General features: G+C 44.7%; 2 protein-coding genes across 11 annotated transcripts in view; both read right to left on the bottom strand.

Annotated features, from left to right (window-relative positions):
* hyd (E3 ubiquitin-protein ligase hyd) overlaps positions 1–21,333 on the bottom strand; it is a 61,114-nt gene that overhangs the window by 24,352 nt on the left and 15,429 nt on the right. For 2 of the 10 annotated variants that reach the window (XM_065221070.1, XM_065221069.1), the window contains exons 2-8: positions 13,308–14,012; positions 6,465–6,892; positions 5,226–6,261; positions 2,647–5,164; positions 2,105–2,588; positions 1,565–2,049; positions 1,291–1,495 (exon numbers count right to left, since the gene is read on the bottom strand). In XM_065221070.1, coding sequence (XP_065077142.1) covers positions 1,291–1,495; positions 1,565–2,049; positions 2,105–2,588; positions 2,647–5,164; positions 5,226–6,261; positions 6,465–6,892; positions 13,308–14,012 — 5,861 coding nt within the window. The remainder of the gene's footprint in view (positions 1–1,290; positions 1,496–1,564; positions 2,050–2,104; positions 2,589–2,646; positions 5,165–5,225; positions 6,262–6,464; positions 6,893–13,307; positions 14,013–21,333) is intronic. The other 8 variants (XM_065221071.1, XM_065221079.1, XM_065221076.1 and 5 more) reach the window with 7 other exon arrangements.
* Positions 14,310–15,579, bottom strand: LOC135700546 (testis-specific serine/threonine-protein kinase 1-like). Its single transcript, XM_065221060.1, has one exon. The coding sequence runs from the start codon at positions 15,279–15,281 to the stop codon at positions 14,310–14,312; it is 972 nt and encodes a 323-aa protein (XP_065077132.1). The 5' UTR covers positions 15,282–15,579.

The following is a 21,333-nucleotide window of genomic DNA, read 5'->3' as shown; positions in this document are numbered from 1 at the left end:
ATGACCGGAAGAAAGACTTAGTCTTCTTGGCAGTATGCTTCGGATCGTTGTCCTGCTGGAATACGAATTTCTCCTCAAGGCCCGTCTGGATCAGCGAAACTTCCAGATTTTCCCGCAGGATGTCGATGTAGGAATCTGCCGTCATTATCCCGTCGATTTTCACCAGGCTTCCCACTCCACCCCACGAAAAGCACCCCCAGACCATCACATTTCCTCCTCCATGCTTCACCGTGCCTTGTATGTGGCGCTCCTGAAGCTCCTCACCCGATCTACACCACACACGAACCCGTCGCTTCCGGTTGAACAGTTCGAATTTTGATTCGTCCGTCCAGAGAACCGTTTTCCAGAACTCTAGGGGCTTATCAGCATGCTCCTTAGCAAACTTAAGCCGTTTGACTTTGTTTGCCTTGCTGATAAATGGGCGCTTCCGAGCAACTTTGCTGTTCAACCCCTGTGCTACGAGACGGCGACGAACAGTTCGACTGGAAACTGTTAGCTGAAGAGCCTCCTGGATCTCGCGGACAGTTACCTTCGGGTTCTTCTTCACTTCACGCATGATCTTGGTGTCCGTTCTCGCATCCGTTTTGCGCATCCTGCCTCTGCCAGGGCGATCCACCACTGATCCGAACGATTTCATTTTCTGCAGAATTTTCCCGACCGCTGTTTTGCTGATATTGTACTTCCTAGCGACAGACCGGTGCGATTCACCGTTTTGCACATCACGAACAACCAATTTTCGGATACACACGGGAATTGCTTTCGAAATCACTACGTCCTCCATTTTTTTCAACTGATTCAAATGCGATCACGTGTACAAATGCACCAGTTCCACCCGTTTGCTTCAATACATGTCAAACTTTCAAAACAAAAACAATCGAGGGGTTTTCCGATGGAAACTTATCGAAAACATACCGATTTTTGAAGTGGGCACTTTTTTTTGTCACTGTTTTCTTTTTCAATCCAAATTGATTTTCTTTTACTTCAAGTAAAACTTTATATTTTCAGTATTCCATAGGTGTAACTTTAAAAGAATAATAAAGGTAAGACATCGAAACAGACTACGGTGTGTTTATTTGAATTTGAACCAAATAAATGAGAGAAATTTCAAAAATGATGGGGTGGGCACTTTATTTTGCCTATCAGTGTATGCTTATAAGAACAAAGTTTGCGTTTGAGAAACCTTGATGTCAAATCATCAGAAACTACGACCATAACTAGTGAAAAACAGCGTATGGCATTCTGCAGATATGTGAGATGACAACAATGAGGAATCAGTGAATTGATACTTACCAAGTACTCCCATCACTCCACCGGACGAGGAGGTGTTGGTGTTGTTGCTGGTGGTTGTCGTGCTCGGTGTGTTCAGCGGATGCAGTGGGTGCGTCGGATCAGTCGAATCCGTCAGTGATGCTCCGAAGCGAAGCTGCGCTTCCGTGGCTTCCATAACGGTCAAAATCCAATCCCAGGTGGGTTTGAGTCGTTTTTCGACGTACATCTAGTTTGTGAAAGTTGTGGAAACTGGTTAGCACAATGGTTGAGTTTTGACTAGTTGATTGATTCTTACCTGCAACTGAATAGCCTCCTGGTGGGTTACGTCCAACGCCGACGATGCACCAGCGAAGCTAGTTGGCAACATTCCAATCAAATCGGATATTTGGCGCAGCACGATACCGAACGCTCGTGCCAGCGCACTGGCCGTAGTCGTCATCGTCGGAGCTTCCTGCTGTTGGGCAGCGGTTACAGCTGCGCTAGCTGCTGTCGTTCGCCGAAGTGCATTGGGATCAATAAACACCAAATTCGACCCACCGGTGGTAAGCCGAACCCGTTCGGGGCCAGTCGTTTCACGGCTGCGGATGGCCCATTGCATCGACTGTGGTGCCAAATTCGTTCGCTGGTTACTGCCAGATGGTTGTCTACGTTCCAGTTGCTCATCTGCCAAGCTAAAGTCTTCATGCGAGTGATCATCGCTTTCACCATCTTCAGATCCTTCATCATCCGGTTGACTCGAGTCACCGGAGTCGTCTTCATTTTCGAACATCCACGCGTGACCTAAAAATTGTAGCAAAATTTACTTCTAAAAAACAAAACTTTTGAGCAATCAGACCTTCACCTGTGTCGGATCCAGCGGTAGCCCCAGTCTGAACGCTTCGTTGGGCATCTTGCGTACTTTGGTTGTCATCGGAATCTGATTCCGTTTCCGCCTCATGGAAGTTAAACTCCGTATCACTTTCACCCTGGGCAGCCTCTTCGTTCCGCAGTGGATCTTGCGATTCTTCTTCATTCGCATTGATGGCTACGGCGCTCGAAACTGCACGCACACTGGAACTTCTTCTTGGCGGTGGCTGTTCCCGCTCTGACATCTCTTCCTGCTCGGAAGTCTCCCCATCATCCTGAGCCATCGCATCCGTATCATTATTGTCTTCAATGTCCCGTAGACGGAGATTGATTCGGGACATAAATCCCGAATTGGAACTACGCTCATTCTCAATTACATCACCTCGCGAACTGCCGGTAGCAATGTCTACAATGTTCGCAGCACGATTCGTTGGAGGAGCCAACGGTTCCACCGAGAACAGGTCATCCGTGCTCTGCAATTAGAAAGTCAATTGTCAATTTATTCTCGCAGAAAAAAAGCCGCATACTCACATCAATACTGTTGGACGACAGCGAAAAAGGTGCAGTTGGTTTGACCACGCCCAATCGAACCGGTGTAATCAACGCGTCGGAAATTTCAATCAACTCCTCAATGGCAAATTTGAACAGTGTGGTAAACACTCGACGGTACGCCTGCAAATGCTTCGCTTGCGTAGTGGAGTTTCTCGATTTTTCCGGATTGTGGAAACGTTCGATACTGAAGATGACGAAGACACGGGCCACGGATCGCACGAAGCGTCGTGCCACTTTCTGAGCTTCCTCCATTCTTCCCGAGATGGTTTCGTTTTGCAATTCGTTAACCAGCGTAACGAGCAGCTTTTCCAACGGATCGTTGCTGCACCGAACGATCAAACTGTGTGTGAATTTATCCAGTAGAGTGGTTCCGCTCTGCGACTGCAGATAAACCTGCTGGTTGTCATCGTCGTAAAATGGCAGGTTCGGATTCGGAACGATAGGTTTCTCCTGTTCGGCACCAGTCATGATCATTGAGCGAACCGCGGGCCAATCGTTCAACAGGCGATCCAGCGCTTTCCTTGCAAAACGAGGCGGTTCCAAGTCATGCTCCGGCATGTCAGTTTCTGTATCCAACGAGGGAGTTTTTCTAGCGCTTCCCGAGGAGTTCCGCACCCGTGAAGTGGCACGGTATTGTCGCTGTTCCACCATCTGACGACCTACGGTTTGAATCAGGAAGAGCAGAATAGACTCGCCTCGGGAGTTGAACCTTGTAACTAGGTCGGTATCAGTGGCTATTTTACATAGCAGTTCGTATCTCTTGGTTTGGTTGCCAGCAATCAATGCCTTACATTTACATTTTTCCCAACAATCACAATAGGCAGTCGGAGATGTACGCTTCAGTTTACAGTCATGTCCTTTGTGACAAACCTTGGCGCATTCCGTACAGCAACAAAGGGATCCCGTTAATCCACAAGTGCGGCATTCGAAGATGTCCTGGTTGATGTGATCGGCTCCAGTCCAGGTAAAGGAACAGGTGTCATTGCAACAAAGGATTCCCAACGGCGATTGATCTGGAGCACTTCCCTGGGGGAAGATCATCGAATCTCGTACGGTAGAGTCCCCATTGGCGATTTTCAAAATAGCGTTGAATACGATAATTCCGGCCTGATAGGCACGGCATGTTACGGCCAGCATAAACGGAGTCTGCCCTTGAGCGTCCTTTGCACTGAGCAGCTGTCTCAAGTATGGCTGCAGTACGGGACTTTCACAGAGTAGTTGTACGATCTGGAGTGCATTTGCACGACGTTCGTTAGGGTCGGAAATGTATGTTTCATTCATTGTTTTCTGCGATTGAGAAGCATTCAAACCACTCATACTATCCTCATCACCACTGGTAGGGTCATACTCCGGTGGCCAATACACGACCGGTAGCGATCCACCTGGTGCTTCTTCACTTCCCGGCGGAAGTGGAGCACTGTTGGAATTGGAAGCGTCAATTTCTCGATTGACACTGCGACGCATAATTTCTCGGATGCTCACGGGGCGGTTACCCATCATTGTATTGGTAATCACATTAATACATTCCAGTGCGGCAGCATTGGATCCGGAACCTCCCGTGCCACTGTTTGCATTAGTACCGGTTCCCGAACCAGAACCTCCTTGAGCCAGCGGATCATGATCCGAATCCTTGTTCGATGTTGGCGAGCACATACTGATGCACGCGTGTACGATATTCCTATTTCCGTCGGTATGTTCCGAAATGACCGACATCAGTTGACTCTTTAACTCGCCATCCAACTGGCCTAGTACGTGACGAACTCCTTCCAAATCGCACCGCAAAATCCTTGACATCAGCTGTTGCTGTTCGGGAGCCAACACTACAAGCGACACTTGCGATTTTAAATTTACTCCTACCGAAGGAAGCGTCAGCGAAGCAGCAGCAATGCATTTGATCGGTGGGAGATCCAACCAGCTTGGATCCCTAATAGCGTCAACGCAGTCCTTCGACATCGGGTAAATGGTATTATTGCCATCTCGCAACAACAGAACACTATCCGAACAATCGCCAGCGCACGTCAGTGATACATTTGACGGCGATGTTCCCAAAAATGAAGCAATGTCCGTGGGGAAAACACTGTCCTGCTCCTGACGACCGGTGTTCAAGTTAAACAGGCAATAGTGCAGCTTGCTTCCGGTCCTCATAATAGCATGAATGCCCTTGGAATCAACGGCAATCGTTAGCAGCTGGGAACTGGTCTCTCCACTCGGAAGATGTGGATTCAATACGATTCTTCTAGGTATCTTTTGGAAGCAATCCGGCACCCGGGAAGTGGTTGCCGATTTGATCACCTGCAGATCATCCTTCCGTAGCAACCGGCAGTCCTGCCAAGCCTCAATGGTGTCATCAAACTTGTCCTTGCTGCTGCTGCCGGAGGTACCAGCGGCACTGGCAGCGGGTATCAGGGGTGGAAACTTGACCGCAGCATAGTCGCCATCTACTTTCAGTACGCGTCCGATCGGTACCGAGCGGATATCTTCGACGAATATGACATCCCTGCGATAAAAAAAAACCAAAATAATTAATTATTCTCAAACAATTAAAACCGTGCACTTACTTCAGCAACCACTGTTCCTCATCCTTCTTCGTGTCCGAATCGTCCTTCGGTGCCATCCGTTTCTGGCGCTTGTGGGAATTGCTCACACTGCCGGTGTCACTGCAAGTGCTCGATGCCGGAGACGGTGGTGGAGGCATATCCAATCGATCTGCCGTCTCCTTATTGCTGCCACCGGAGCTTTGCTTGGAGCTGGATCCACTCGAACTGGGCGGCTTTTCCTTCTCCACAGTTTGAGTAATATTGACCAACGGTACACTGGCACTCGATCCGGTCACCAGTCCCAACTGTTGGGAAAGTGTGGACATCGAAAGCAGCTTGAAGCGGCATATGTTCGTCAGATCCCAGGCCGCATTGAGCAGCTGGCCGACTTTCGGAACACCGTTCGAGATCGTGAATCCGATAGCACCGTGTTGATACATGGGACTGTTTTTCATGCAAACCTGCGCCCCTACCGTCACTTCCGGAGTGTTGACGCTTGGCCGTACCGGTTTCTTGGCTTTCGCTTTATACTTGTCCCATAGGCGTTTTCGTTGCCCGAAAGGCAGTACGCCCCACCAGAATAGTTCTCCACTTTCCGTTCGAGCTACCGTGTATAAGGTGCACGTATGCAAGGATACGATTTTGTCGAGTGCAAATTCTGGGTAGCTCGTAGCCACATGTTCCAGCTTGCTTCCAGCGTAGCCCAACAATTCGTCCATCCAGGTGGCGATTCTCCCACTCTCCGTAGATACCGAGCAACGGATTGAAGTAGCTGAGATATGGATAACCTTCTCACACAGCAGGTTCAATGGAACCGTTTTCGGATGGAAAATATTGGTTGATTCACTACTTCGGTACGGTTCGACATCGGCCCAGCGCCATTGGTGCAGTTCGCCCTTGCTGGTCACTCCGATAAACTCCGAATAGAGCGATGCAATCTCGGTAAACCGGACGGGTTGATCTTTCTCTGGCCAGGCTTCCAGTTCGTCCGACACCCACAGCGGATAGCCAGATCCGAAGTCTTTCTTTTTTGGATCTAGGGAATAGTAAAGTTTAACTATTAGAAACATAGTGAATGCCCGTCTTGATTCGGATAAATAACGGATTTGTATCGGGGGACATCGTACACGAATGATTTGTTTAAAGACGGTTCTCGACGATCACTATTGAAATCCATCTGGTGAAAGCTCAATATCAGCGGCCACTCTTTGAACACGTTCAACCTTTCCGATTCCCCTCGTACTATCACGTTGCACTTACCACTTTCCTTGTCCCATCCATCTTCGCGGCCGCTCTGGAACCACCGGCGCGGTCCAAAGTACTGCCGATCTCGCCAACGACCAAACCCTTCCCGTTCGGCACTGCTCAGACCGCCAGATGCACCACTACCGCCACCAACTCCTCCGGCGGAACCGCCAACGCTACCACCAGTTACGCTGGCACCATTTCCGCTGGAACCTCCCACACCGGCGGCACTACCGGTACTCTGCCGACCAGAGCCTCCGTCAGCTCCAGTGCCGCTGCCACCGGCTACTCCAGATCCTCCTCCAGCAGCAGCTCCGGCGCTTCCTCCTCCTCCGCCTCCGGAACCGCTACCTCCGCCGCCAGCGCCACCGCCACCGGCAGCAGCCGACGACGAGGAGCTGTTCTGATTTCGTTCACTGCGAGCACGACTGTATAACATCAAACTTGTTTCAGAAATTGAAACAATTTGACAATATGTTAGTTAATGAAAGCGAAATGAAAATAATGAAAATGATATAGAGGGAAGGGCGGGAGTGTAAAGAAGAGCGAGGGGGCGCGTTGCGGAGTGTGTTTTTGTAACTGTCCGGAGGTTGGTCTCGTTTGCTGGTTTGCGGTTTAATTTCGGTGCTATCTATTGTTATGCATGCGTGTGGAATAAGGATTGAAGCTAGAAATCCGAAAAATGATCAGGAATCAGGCAAATATTTCCTTTGGAGGATATGGGAGGGTGACTGGTAAGTGTCTTCCCAAGTAACCGACAAACCCGCCAATAGCCCGAGCCCGATAAGTGCTTTTTTAGCAATATAAGGCTGATTATGGCTTTACATGTTTATATTAGCATTATATAGAACTTTTAACTTTAGTGGGCGGCTTCCCGAACAAAAACGTTTAACAAAATGAAAGCAAATCGATATTAAAGTTTGCGTTTGATTTTCGCGACATAAGTCTACTATCATATGAAGCTTTCATTATGCAGGCAAAGAGTTTTTTTTTAAATTAAAGCAACTTAACTTCTTCTTCATCATTTGCTTTATTATAGAGACTTTCAGTCCTTATCTGGTTCGCCTCTTAACTCTTCAAGTTTTGCTATTAATAATGTCTTGTTAAAATGTAAATTTAATTTCATCTGTCGTTGAACTAACGATTAGGGGAAAGTGGGGCAATATGGCCAATGGGGCAATGTGGCCACCCGATTAAAAATCTTGCAGGCTTAATGCTTGAAGCCTACTTCAACTATCAATTTTATTTAAGTCTAACAAAATACTTTTTTCCCTTGATTTGTTTTCCGACGATCTTGTTTTCCGTGCTGAGCACCAATGCTGCCAACGCACAGTGGGGATTTTTGTAACAAAAAGGCTTGAAATTGTCTGCCGCCGAAACCACACATTGTAACATATGACTTTCTTTGGGGAAAATGTCAAGAAATTAATTCTTCATATTTTGAATCGGCGCACGCTGTGATAAGTGCATGTTTGGAGCCTATTTTGCCAAAAATCCCATATTTTCTGTAGTTTTTTTCCCCATTATGATACTTTATTGATTTTCAGTACCTTTTATCAGAAGTAGCGAATATGTTTTCTAGTAGTCAGCTTGTTCCTTTTAAAAACTATTGAAAAAATTTATAGGAGAGCATGGGGTCAAATAAACCAAATTTTTTAATAAAATATAAAAGTCTTCCGAATTTAAACGCAATATTAAAAATTTAAATTTGAGAAGCACAAAACAACCAGAAAGTGGATTAAATTGGCAAAAGAACAAAAGTGATAAAGCAAGTAACAAGGGTACCGGTGCAAAACAAAGTTTATACTTAAACTTGGTTAATTTTGGTCTTTTAGACTATTGCAACCTATTTACTGAGTATTTTGTACAACGTACATATTTATTTTTTGTTGGCGCAAAATAAGTGTATACAGTGATCACCCCTTGTCCTACACTGAAAAAAGTTTTTACTTAGTTTCTATTAGGAAACGCACATAATATTTTTCCAATTACAAAAATAATGATTTTTATCTGAATATCACATAGCATAAGAAATTCTATATGAGAAATCATATAGATTTCATTGGACACATCAGGCGTAACATTTGATAACGGCACAAAAGCTTTTGTAAAGTTTGATATTGTTATTTTCACAGCATTTAATTTCGCGAGTTTAGAAAGACTTAACGCTTTCGCTAAAAACGCATTAAAGTCCTGATTTCAGCGTGAAATGAAAAAAAAAACAAGTTTATTTATACTAACACTTAATATTCCATTCGAATACCCCTCACTAATTTTGCCAACGAAATGTCAACCTAAATGTGACGTCTATTTTTGACGTATGGCTGATTTTTAACTGGCTACAGCCTATAGTCGCTTTATTCATAGTCTGGCGGATAGAATTTCGATCTATCAAAAAGCGGAACCAATTCAATATATTTGAGACCAAAAATTGAAAAGGCGACTTTTATAAACAAACCGTTGATTATTCTTTCCTCGCCAATCGAACGCAAATTACCTGCATCATCGGAAAGGGTAAACTTTCCTCAACCCAAAGATGGTAGTTTGCGTAGGCGAGCCTTGAGTCACAAATAAACGGTTTCCGAAGTTTTGTTCGCAATAGCTGATGTGCTCTTTTCTGTTGTTGGTCGTGATTTGCTAGATTGGTTCCGCTGTTTGACAGCTCAATTGGTTACTGAGATTCCATCCGCCAGACTATGAATATAGCGACTATACTACAGCCCAGTTAGCGAAAAAGTACTGTAATTGTATTGGTTTGCGGGGGCGTACTTCGGTTCGCGTGTAAAGGGCCTTACCACTTTTGTTTACAAAAGTGTTTGTGCCGTTATCAAATGTTACGCCTGACATAATGTTCATGTGATTTAGTGGTGCAATTTCCAATTATGGAATCACATGAAAGTTATGTGAAATTCACATGGATATTTTCCACTGGTGTGATTTATTTTATGAGTGTAGACCCAAATTAAAAGGAAAGCAAAGTCGCCCTATATAGATTTTTTACAGGTTGACCCTATGTACCACTTGGGATTCTCAGGATATACTCGGCTAACGAGGTACCTATAGGTATTTAGTTCGCAGATGCTTCGCATAATAGATTGAGTTCTTTCCACCCCAGGATCGATTAAATTTAACTTCTCCGCAGGTCTCTTGGAGCAGACAACCGACCCTAGCTACTAGAGCAAACAGAGAGAGAATATTCAGCTATTAGCTGAGGGCAGTGATGCCACATTTTTCGAATGTAGATCTGTATTTTCATCGCAAAAAATCTTTTTAATCTGTATCTTGCTGACAAAAATCTGTAAAAAAAAATCTGTATAATTTCCGTTTTATGGTCTCAGTGCGGATTTACGTAAATCTCCATTGAGCAAATTCATAGTTCAAAATAGTTCAGTTTGTTCTAAGTTTAGAATCATAAAAAATTACTAAAGTTTCATTGGCGTAGCTAATGGGGGTGACAAGGGGGCCAGGCCTCTTCAGAAATATCTTGCCCCCCCCTCCAGATTGTTTGGTGTTATTTTTGACTCACCGGTATTTTGTCAAGTTCGATGTTACTATTTAACAGAGATTAATAAAATTTGACCATCAACAACATTTTTTTTAAGTCCTTTATGTTGGCCAGTTTTCCTACATTCTGGACTAGAAGAAACCATTTTGAGAATCTATATTATATCGATATTTGATCGATGGTAAAATAAAACGTCTTCAAGCACTGCAAATTGGCCATGACTCCAGGGATTTTTCTTTAACTTCGTAAAACTTCAAGGACTTCTAAAAAGTTCAGGCAACATTGTAGACATTGAGGAAATTTAGTAATAATTATGGGAACATCATAGATCTTCAGAAAAATTCGATGAAAGAAGGAACTTGGAAAAGTTCTGAAAACTGCGTAGAAGTGGAAAATTTGTAGAAGTTAAAGGAACATTATTTTATTTCATGGAAGCTCATTATTTATCAGGAATCTCTTAGGGAACTTTTTTGAAGCCTAGTGGACTTGGAATAGTTGTGGAAATTACGTACAAATTCAAGAAATTTCGTTCGTGAAACTTCGCTAAAAATCATCGCGAAACGTACAAGTGCGGCAAAATTTATAGAATTTCGTAGCATTTTAATGAAGTTTGCTTCCTAAAGAATTTGTCTATTTTAAAAATCTTGAAATCCTACAATCTTGATGTGTTTTGTATCTCTTCTACAGTCTGAAAATACAAAACATCAAGTACCAGTTATGAGAGACAAATCTGTTTTCGGCTGAAAATTTCCGTAATGAATTAACCAAGGGAAATGTCGGCTTCGGCAATACCTTAACGTATTATCGTCAGCGGGGTAAACAAAGTCCTAGAGCACTCAAATTTGGCCAATAGATGCTCTAAAACACAATGTATCCACATGCCAAAATCAAGCTCTCAAGGACCTTGTTTACCCCCCTGACGAGGTTAAGGTATTGCTGAAGCAAACATTTCCCCTATCAAAAATCCATAGAATTTGATTTTTTTTGTCTGAGATTACGAAAACCTTTATCTGGACATTGGACATAACACAGAACTTTTACTGGACGTTTAGTCGAATGGCATGCAATAATCTTTATTTCTATAAGTATGCTTTTCAAATATAAAAATATCAAGTTGACTCTTCGACTCACAAACTTTAATCAACCCCTTTGTTGGTTTTCTAAAATGGCTTGTTTATCGATTTGACGAAAAATATATTTAATTAACCTTCATATCTGTAGCCATGTGATATGATTAATTAAACAAATAGAAAGGGAAACTAAAATCCCTTATAACGAGAAATCAGAACATCTGAACATCAGAAGTCCATTCGAAAGATTCCAAGGCAATTCGCAGCTAAAATAATAATACTCATTTAGTGAAAAATCGATTTGGATTTGATGATCAGATTGAATTCAAGTTGCTTAGAAGGGAAAAAATGATTATTTATCGTAAATAATAAATATAAAAAAAATATATGTAATTTATTTATGCATTTATTTGAAAAATCTGTCTATTTTTCAAAAATCTGTAATCTGCATATATCTGTATCAAAATATTGAAAAAAAATCTGTATCATTACAGATAAATCTGTATATGTGGCATCACTGGCTGAGGGATGATCCAGCTTGCGGCTTAAAATCTCTATAATAAACACACACACAACATAGACTTCTCTGACGTTTGTGAAATGCACAAGTATTAGTGCAGAACTTGGTGTAAATTATAAGTTTAGTGCAAGAAAACCTTTGTGTTTACCCTAAGGGCCTGTTCATAAACTACGTAGACAGTTTTTTGGGTTTATTGACCCCCCCCCCCCTCCCCCTGCGTAGACAATCGCCCATACAAAATTTTTAAAATTTGTATGGACCGTGGAAAATTGTCAACCCCCCCTACCCCCCTAAAATGTCTACGTAGTTTATGGACAGCCCCTAAGTTCTGCACTAATACTTCCGGAGAACTTTGAGATTTGGGCGTAATTGCTTTTGTAAACAAACACGTCAATCGCTGATTTCTCGCGAATAAAAGCACAATATCGATATCAAATGATAGAGGAATCATTCATCTACCTGTTTATGTTGTTAGTTTTTTAGATTGAGCTTTAATTCGCGAGAAATCGTCAAATGAAGCCTTTGTTTACAAAAGCAATTACGTCCTAATCTCGAAGTTCTCTGGACTTGTGCAGCTTGAGCTTGATTGACCGCCCACGGTTGCTACTCTGTTATTGCCAGATCAGCTGTAATTACACAGAGAACCAATAGACGATGCTTGGGACTAGCAATCATCCTCAATGTGTAAAAACTGGTGATCTTAAATTAGGCAATACCAGCGCCGGCCGCGCCCGAACACAGGTCAAGAAAGGAATGGGAAGGATTGTGTTGACATGACACTCGCTTTGATGACGAAGTTCTCTGGACTTGTGCAATTCATAAACGTCAGAGAAGTCTGTCTATTGCTTAGAAAAGGTTACAAGAAACCCTGAGCTAGAAGAGCTCTGTACATGTCAAACAAATATCTTAAAATTGGCAGTTTGTTCACCACAGTAGTTATTTGATTCAAAGGCAAAACGAAACCAACATCCGGGAGACCTTAAACTTGAAACCAAACTGAACGTAATGGAGTAGGTAGAAAAGAAACCGTCTAACAAATGCTACCTCCTGCTGCAGAGCACCCGTTTTGAGATTGATGATACCCTAAATAACTGTCCATAGTCGCTAATCAGCTTCAAACTGGAGAACATAGAACAGCAACACTATTAACCAGTGTGACTTCTAGGAAAGGTAAAATTACTTTTAAAAGAATATGAAGTTCGGGAAATTTCCAGTGAGAGTTTGAAGGGATGTTACAAAAAGTGCAGAGCACATCTATTAATAGTAATTCAGAGAGGAAGTTCTGGGATTCAAAAGACATTTTAAGAAAATATTCGAACATCAAAAGTCAAGAAACCGTCTTTTTGGCTAATGAAATTGGATGATGTTACAACTAAAAGCCTAATTACTATCATCAACTTTTTTAATAAAAAACGCCGTTTGCGATTATGAACAGTCTAGCATACCCAATGCTTAACTCCCGTAATACAGTAATGTTAATGGTTATACCGCTTACTTATCTAAACAAAATCTATAACATATGTACACAGTTTGTATTCAGGTATCATCAATCGTCCTCTCGCGAAACTAAAAAAAAAAGCGCTATCGCTTGTAGATGATAACCGGGAACCGAAACGGTGAATAGGTTAACTACAACTAATAAACAAAACAAATAAATAATAGATAAAGACGGATAGCTCAGGATAGACAATAACTAAAACAATATCCTTTTATCATCTACCAATAGACAGCAGAGAGGAGCTCATCATCTTGTTTGTACTTACTTCCGGATGTTGGAAAACCCGAACATATCCTCCGAGAACATCGCCTCCGCATCAATGATCACACTGTTGTCTGCGTGAAAACCTCCGTCCAGCAGCGAAATCAAATCTTCCGCCACGTAATTATCACTGCCCTCCTCCGTGTCGTCACCGCCTTCGTCGTCACGTGAGAGTAAATTATTGACCGCTAGGTTTACGTCAAGATTGGTACGTTGCAGTTCTCTGATGATCAAATTTCGACTTTTGCCTTGCAGCACGACCTGTGCTTGCGTCACCAATTCCTCCGGAACGAAGGGAGCCGGCACCGATACCAGCGATCGACTGCCGGAGGATCCTCCTCCCATAATCACACCGGTACTGCGCGAACCGGATCCCTGTGAACTGCTGCCACCGCGAACCGAACTGCTGGTGCGCATGATTCGAGCCCGCGAGCGACACTGTCTCGAGGCGGGTGAATTTTTCGAGTTGTTGTTCGACTGACTGGCCGCACTGCCAGCATTGCCACTGGTCTTGTTTGCGTCCTGTTTGCTCAGATCCAACCGCTCCGGAATGATCGAGAAAGCTACGCGAAACGCACGACCATCTTCGAGCAGGACGCCCAGATGGGCCGGTCCGACCACAATTTGTTTGACTGGAACTTTGAGCGACTGGAGCGCCGGGAGTGTTTGGACACCGTACTTGTTGATTTTGTCCGCCACCTCACGGATTCTGTCGGAAGAAAAGGAAATGAAATTAGAACGCTTGATACTGTTGGCCCTTATTACCGATGTCACTTCACGGAGAAGTGATTCCCATTTGATTTACACGGCAATCACTTCACCGTGAATGACAACTGGTCACTTCACTTCGTTTTCACCATGAAGTGACACCCGTAATAAATGTCATTATAAAGATGTAGGGAGTAAAATTTATTTGGCAAACGGACAAAGCAGCAGAACCAGAAACAGCACAACCTAAGACTCTTAGCATAAAAATGAAAAACCAAAATTTTCGCTTAATTTCGTTTTAACTTTTATTGTCATCAAAAACCAACTTTTCCTCCCACCGTTCCTGCATGACTTCATCGATGTTGATCCGATCGATCGGATCCGGTTCGAGCAAGTAGCGCACCATCTGTATCGCATCCAATGAAATGGCTTTTTCCACTTGGGGCCGGAAGGTAAACTGCCTCGCCAGTTGACATTTGATCAGCTTTTTCAGGTTCTTCTCATCGAACGGCATCGTCCCGTTGAGCATGATGAACAGCACCACTCCCAGAGACCAGAGATCCGCCGATTTTGGGATGTACGCTTTCCCACTGACGATCTCCGGTGCTGCATACGCGGCTGATCCCCAGAAAGTCTTTGACATCAAGGCCACCCCGGTTTCATCGATGCAGGTGCGAGCGAATCCAAAGTCCGACAGCTTGATGTTCATGTTCTTCGAAATGAGCACGTTCTCACATTTGAGATCCCGGTGGGCAATATTCAACCGATGGAGGTACCGGATGGCATCTGCCATTTGGTAGAACCAGAAGCGACTTCGCTCTTCCGAAAGGGCGCCATATTTCCGGATGAAGCTCAGCAAGTCTCCTCGCTCGGCAAGTCGCATGAAAATGAACACCCGGCATCCTCTTCGCAGGATGCTGTGTGTCTGGATGATGTTGGGATGATCGATCCGTTCAAGGATTTGCAATTCCCTCGGTAGAAACTTCTTTAGAAAATCTTCATCCTTCGATTTGCTCTCATCGATGATTTTGCAGGCCAGTTCCAACGGAGTCTGCGAGCCATCGTTGTCTTGTTTTGGATCGTAGAACTTTGCTCGCATTACCGTTGCAAAGGTCCCCTTTGCAATGCGACGCCCCAGGAGGTAACCGCGCGATTTCAATGCGTGATGATCGGGAATCTTCTCGACCAGTTGTTGCCGCACGGCCAGTAGGGATGATCTTCGTAGTGGCTGCAGCAAACCCTCGGCATGGCATTTTTGAACGGTGGACATTTCGTTGTCTTCAGTTGATTTGCGGTAATTTTATTGGAAAGTTTTTCAAATTTTCTCCCGTAAATTTGATATTTTTATGCAGTGGTAAACGTGATTTCCAAGATAAACCGGGTCGATCGAACCGAATGAGACTGAAAGAGGACAAAAACGCGATCCGTATCCGAACAGTTTCTCAAACAGAATTGACAAATCGAATGAAAATTTCAAGTCATGGATAACTGCGATTGATAGATCTGAAGACAAACGAACAAGTGCGAGCCCGAATAAAAACGAGATGATCTAAAATCGCCTTCAAGGCAGCCAAACTTTTGAGCTCGTTCTGGAAGTCTTTTGAACTTTTCTTGAGAGTCTTCTTCATTCAAGTGTTCTTTATACCAGTTTTTTTTTTGTGTAATCTTCCTTGGTTCTTAACGACTCTACCAGCGATTGTTTGGAAGCACGCTCAGCGGAGTATCGATTAACAGGCACAGCAGGAATATCGAATACGGATTTCTGAATAAACTGTCGCTATTGGTAAAGGCGACGATGGATCGAGTTATGTGTGAAGAGCGGAAATACATACGAGTGACACAAGCTTCAGGAAGTCCGGCCAGCTTCTTGGCTTCACCTTTGACATCGACATTATGGCAGAGAAATTTGGGACGATGGGGGAAACGTACACCAATCTGAAGCTAAGCAGATTTTACTTGTGTGTAATTGCCGATAATGACACCCGCAGAGAAATTCGTAGACGCATTGTGACAATGAATCGTATTTACTTTGGACCCCAAAAGACGCTCCAGTCGAATGAAGTCTACTACGCTACTTAGACTGGTGATCCTCTAGGGAGGAGGTGCGACGCGAACACTGGCGCGGTAATCATAATACGACGAAAGAGGAAATGCTTACCCAAGAGCGGCTGAACACTGTCCTAGTGCCAGCGTGGGACTCTAAGCAAAGCTGTACACAATGGTTCCACGGTAAGACAGGTTAGGGCAGTTCCAACAAGCCGCCCTGGACAAATTAAAAAGTTTTAAATAACGAAAAAGTAGGACTAAGATTGGAAATTCGGAACATGAAACTGCCCGGATTACGACAGGTTAATATAGGATGAACTTCAACAACGTCGTAGGACCGCAAGAACGTTGTTGGATGGGGCAAAAGGTATGGAAAAGGAGGCTAATGAAGCACGAACTGGGAGAACCAGTCATCGTCCACACCGCAAAAATCTGGCAACTACGGTAGGCTGAGTACGTCGTAAGAATGTCAAACGACAACCCGATGAAAAAAGTTCTCGATAACGAACCGACTAGAACGAGACGGAAAAGGCGCGCAGGGTGGATCGTCCAGGTGGAAGGCGACCTGTGGACCCCTGCAGAAGCGTGGCTGGCGACGTGCAGCTATGGACCGGACCGAGTGTAATGGATACGACTTTTCGTGCAGCGCAGGACAACCCGTTCTTATCCTGACTTGGTTGGGAAGTTTTTTAGTATGAAAAGTTTCTATTAGAAAAGTTTGTACCTTAGCCTGACAATGGTTTTTAATGATTTCCCTACACCGTGAATATTTTGCTGGATTGCTGACCTAGTTTTCGTATCATTTCACTACACGGCCAATGAGATCAACCTAAATTTGAGTTTAGCTTATTCACAATCGCAAAAAATGCAGAAACTCAGTGATAAATAAATTTGCCTCATGATTTCCTGTGGAAAACTTGAAAAATCTGCTGTAAAATGAGGAAAATTGACGAAAATTTTACTCAGTCTAGGAGTAGTACCAAAAGACTGAGAGAATCCAACCTTTACTTTTCTCATGTTCGGGATATTTTACCTGGAAAAGATGCGGCAAATTTACTCATGGCTGAGTTCCTGCATTTATTGCGATTTATGGTATAACTTAGCTCAAATTTAGGTAAGCTTTTTGACGAAAAAAAACGCAGTAGGCTCTGCCCGTGAACGGTTGGTTTTGTTTTCGCTGGCGCTGATTTCATCTGTTTTGCGCATATTTTTTAATTGTACCAAATCAAATATTAGTTTTCGCGTGTGGATAAGTGTAAATTAAGATCTATCACGTCTTAAGAAGTTTTTTTAGTGATATTGGAAATTAACGTGAAAAATCTGGGACAAGAATTTGTTTCGAGTAGCTGTGGTGCTGTGATGTCGGGTCGGTCGGTTTTTCATTTCGCTTGTTTTTGGTGCTTTGCCTCCCTCCCAAGAAGAGTTTTACCGGGTATTTTTTTTCTTTTCTTGGTGCTGACGTTGTGCCTTCCGGAGGATGCACGCGAATGAGGTGTCAAGCAAAAATTCGGTGCAAATGAAAAACTTCGAATGTGATTCAAAATGTCGTGTTGGGTTGTAAAAACAACGCGGAAGATTTTTTCGATTACCGCGAGTGAACAAACCGGTCCTTTTTCGGAGGCAGAATTTGGTGAGATCCATCTGATTTATAATCAATCATAAATGCATATTTCCATATATTACTAAATACGCGCCAGATTTCGAAACATCACATTTCGAAATGTGGAAGTGTGTTTGCAGTACCATTATTCATATGATAACGGTAGTGTTTACATGCGGGGCTTATTGTATGTGAAAGTAACCTCGGAATGGACGTGAATTACCAGGCATTCTGAAATGGGTTGCTGAATTTGCAGTAGAGCTATCGCTTTCTAACTCCCGGACTAAACTTGCTTTAAATTATTACATCAAGGAATGTTGTAAGCAAATTTCTTCCATAATACCACTGCCGGCCAGCGGGGGTTGGATTGAATACACACACACACACACACACACACACACACACACACACACACACACACAAACACACACACGCACACGCACACACACACACACACACACACACACACACACACACACACACACACACACACACACACACACACACACACACACACACACACACACACACACACACACACACACACACACACAAACACACACACACACACACACACACACACACACACACACACACACACACACACACACACACACACACACACACAAACACACACACGCACACGCACACGCACACACACACACACACACACACACACACACACACACACACACACACACACACACACACACACACACACACACACACACACACACACACACACACACACACACACACACACACACACACACACACACACACACACACACACACACACACAAAATTGGAGAAAAAAATAAAAATGAAGAAAAAGAAAAAACCAAAAAAAATATGAAGAACGACGGCAATACGCCAGACAGTGAAAACGGAGGAGCAAACGTGTTCGCAAGGAGTGGGATATTGCAGAGATCACCAGTGTCGAACCTGGGGGTCACTGCGAGTTCCAGCAGCAGCAGTAAGTTTCAAGAAGAGCAGCCAGGCGTTGGGCTAAGCCAGATATTCACACCAATATCCAGTAGTAGCAAATCCCAAGAACTGCAGCTCGGGAGAACCAAAATGACGGAGGTCAGGAGGAAGATCGATGATCTCTATGTGTTCGTGAAGGATAAAAACAACGTACACAAAGAGATCAAGCAACTTGTGACCGGTATCAAATCCGGCATAACAGTGGCAGATCGGGAATGTCAAGAGTGGAGAAAAAGGGCCGAAAATGCCGAAAAGGCTCTGCTGGAGGCCAAGGAGAGCATAAGACTGGCTCAAGCACATGAGACTCCGAAGGGACCCACAAATCCACGTCCTGAAAAGAGAGATAGGGACACGCCAGGAGATGAGGAGGAGCCCAAAAAACGCAGGGACGACGAGGAAGGCATCAAGGAGATGGGAGAAAATGGTGCGTGGCGTAAAGTCGAGAACCAGAAGGAGAGGAAGAAAAAACAGAAGGAAGATGAAGTGAGGAAGAAGGAAGAGGAAGCGAGGAGGAAGGAAGAAGAAGCGAGGAAGAAGGAAGAGAAGAAGAAGGAAGACAGGAAGAATAAGGAGAAGCCTAGGCCTCGTAGGGAGAGAAGCAAGGGTGACGCTCTGGTTGTTGAGTCGAAGGACAAAACGTCCTACGCAGCACTCCTCCGGAAAGTGAGAGACGATCCGGAGTTGAAACAACTAGGCGAGAATGTGGTGAAAACCAGGCGAACCCAGAAAGGCGAGATGCTATTCGAGCTGAAAAGGGACCCTACGGTTAAGAGCTCAGCTTTTAAGGAGCTCGTCGAAAAATCTCTTGGCGAGACGGCGAACGTAAGAGCCTTATCCCAGGAGTCAGTGGTCGAGTGCAGGGATCTGGACGAGATCACAACAGAAGACGAGTTGAAAAGTGCGCTGAAGGTGCAATGCAACCTGGGAGACGTACCGATGGCAATTCGGTTGAGAAAGGCGTATGGTGGCACGCAGACGGCGTTGATACGACTTTCTTCGGACGCAGCTAACGAGCTGCTGAAGACTGGCCGAATCAAGGTTGGGTGGTCAGTGTGCCCGTTGAAAGCTATTCCTCGGGTATCTAAGAAAATGGAGAGATGCTACAAATGCATGGGCTTCGGTCACCAGGCGAGACACTGCAAAGGCCCTGACAGATCTGATCTGTGCAGGAAATGCGGAGAGAAGGGGCACGTTGCAAAAGACTGTACAAAGCAACCGAGGTGCATGCTCTGCAAAAAGGAGGACGGAAATGGCCATGTGACGGGAAGTTTCAGGTGCCCTGAGTTCAAGAAGGCGATGGTGGGCCAGCAATAATGAAGGTAACCCAAATAAATCTCAATCATTGTAACACAGCACAGCAACTGTTGTGGCAGTCAACAACGGAAACAAAGTGCGACGTTGCAATCATTGCAGAGCCATACCGAGTCCCTCTCGATAATGGTAACTGGGTGGCGGATAGAGCAGGAATGGCGGCCATACAAGTCATGGGCAGGTATCCCATACAACAAGTGGTGGCAAGCTCATATGAAGGTTTCGTGATCGCCAAAATCAATGGAATCTTTGTATGTAGTTGCTACGCACCCCCGAGATGGACAATTGAGCAGTTCCACCAGATGCTAGATGGGCTCACCGAAGAGCTCATTGGACGGAGACCAGTCGTCATCGCAGGAGACTTCAATGCTTGGGCAGTGGATTGGGGGAGCAGATGTACCAACGCAAGAGGGTATAGCCTGCTGGAAGCTCTGGCAAAGTTGAACGTCAGTCTGGCCAACGAAGGAACCATCAGCACCTTCCGCAAAGATGGTAGGGAATCCATTATCGACGTTACTTTCTGCAGTACATCGCTAATGGCAAATATGAACTGGACAGTGTGCGAGGAGTACACCCATAGTGACCATCAGGCGATCCGGTACAGTATCGGCGAACGAACACCGGTGGAAATGCGGAGGACGAAAGTAAGCGAGCGGAAGTGGAAGACGAAGGCATTCAATAAGGATCTCTTCATCGAAGCTCTAAGGGTAGACAACAGCGTCCCGGGCCTAAGTGCGAATGAGTTGACCGAATTATTAGCAAGGGCATGTGACACAACTATGCCGAGAAAACTGGAGCCAACGAACAGGCGGCGTCCAGCCTACTGGTGGAACGAGGAAATTAGCACCCTCCGTGCTACTTGTCTTCTAGCCAGAAGGCGTGCTCAGAGAGCAAGAACAGAAGCAGACAGAGAGGAGCGCAGGGTGGTGTTCCGAGAGGCCAGGGCTGCACTGAAACGAAAGATAAAGCATAGCAAGTCAAATAGTTTCAAGGAGTTGTGCCGCGATGCCGATGCCAACCCCTGGGGCAACGCATACCGAGTTGCGATGGCGAAGATCAGAGGCCCAACGATGCCGGTTGAAATGTGTCACAACAAGCTGAAAGTCATCGTGGAGGGACTTTTCCCACAGCATGACCCAACGAACTGGCCACCTACACCATATGGCGAGGTAGATGAAGACAACGTTGAACAAGTCTCCAACGAGGAACTCATAGCAGCAGCGAAAGGGTTGAAAGCGAATAAAGCTCCCGGCCCGGATGGGATTCCCAACGTGGCGTTGAAGGCGGCGATCCAGACGTTCCCGGACATGTTCAGGATGGTGCTGCAGAAATGTCTGGACGATGGTCAGTTCCCTGATAGGTGGAAGGTACAAAAGCT

This window comes from Ochlerotatus camptorhynchus, unplaced genomic scaffold, assembly GCF_037179485.1.
Source record: "Ochlerotatus camptorhynchus isolate MF236.1 unplaced genomic scaffold, CSIRO-AGI_Acam_v1.1 ptg000138l, whole genome shotgun sequence".
NCBI lineage: Eukaryota > Metazoa > Arthropoda > Insecta > Diptera > Culicidae > Ochlerotatus > Ochlerotatus camptorhynchus.
Note: the sequence above shows the minus strand (reverse complement) of the source record. Positions and strands in the feature narration are given on the sequence as shown.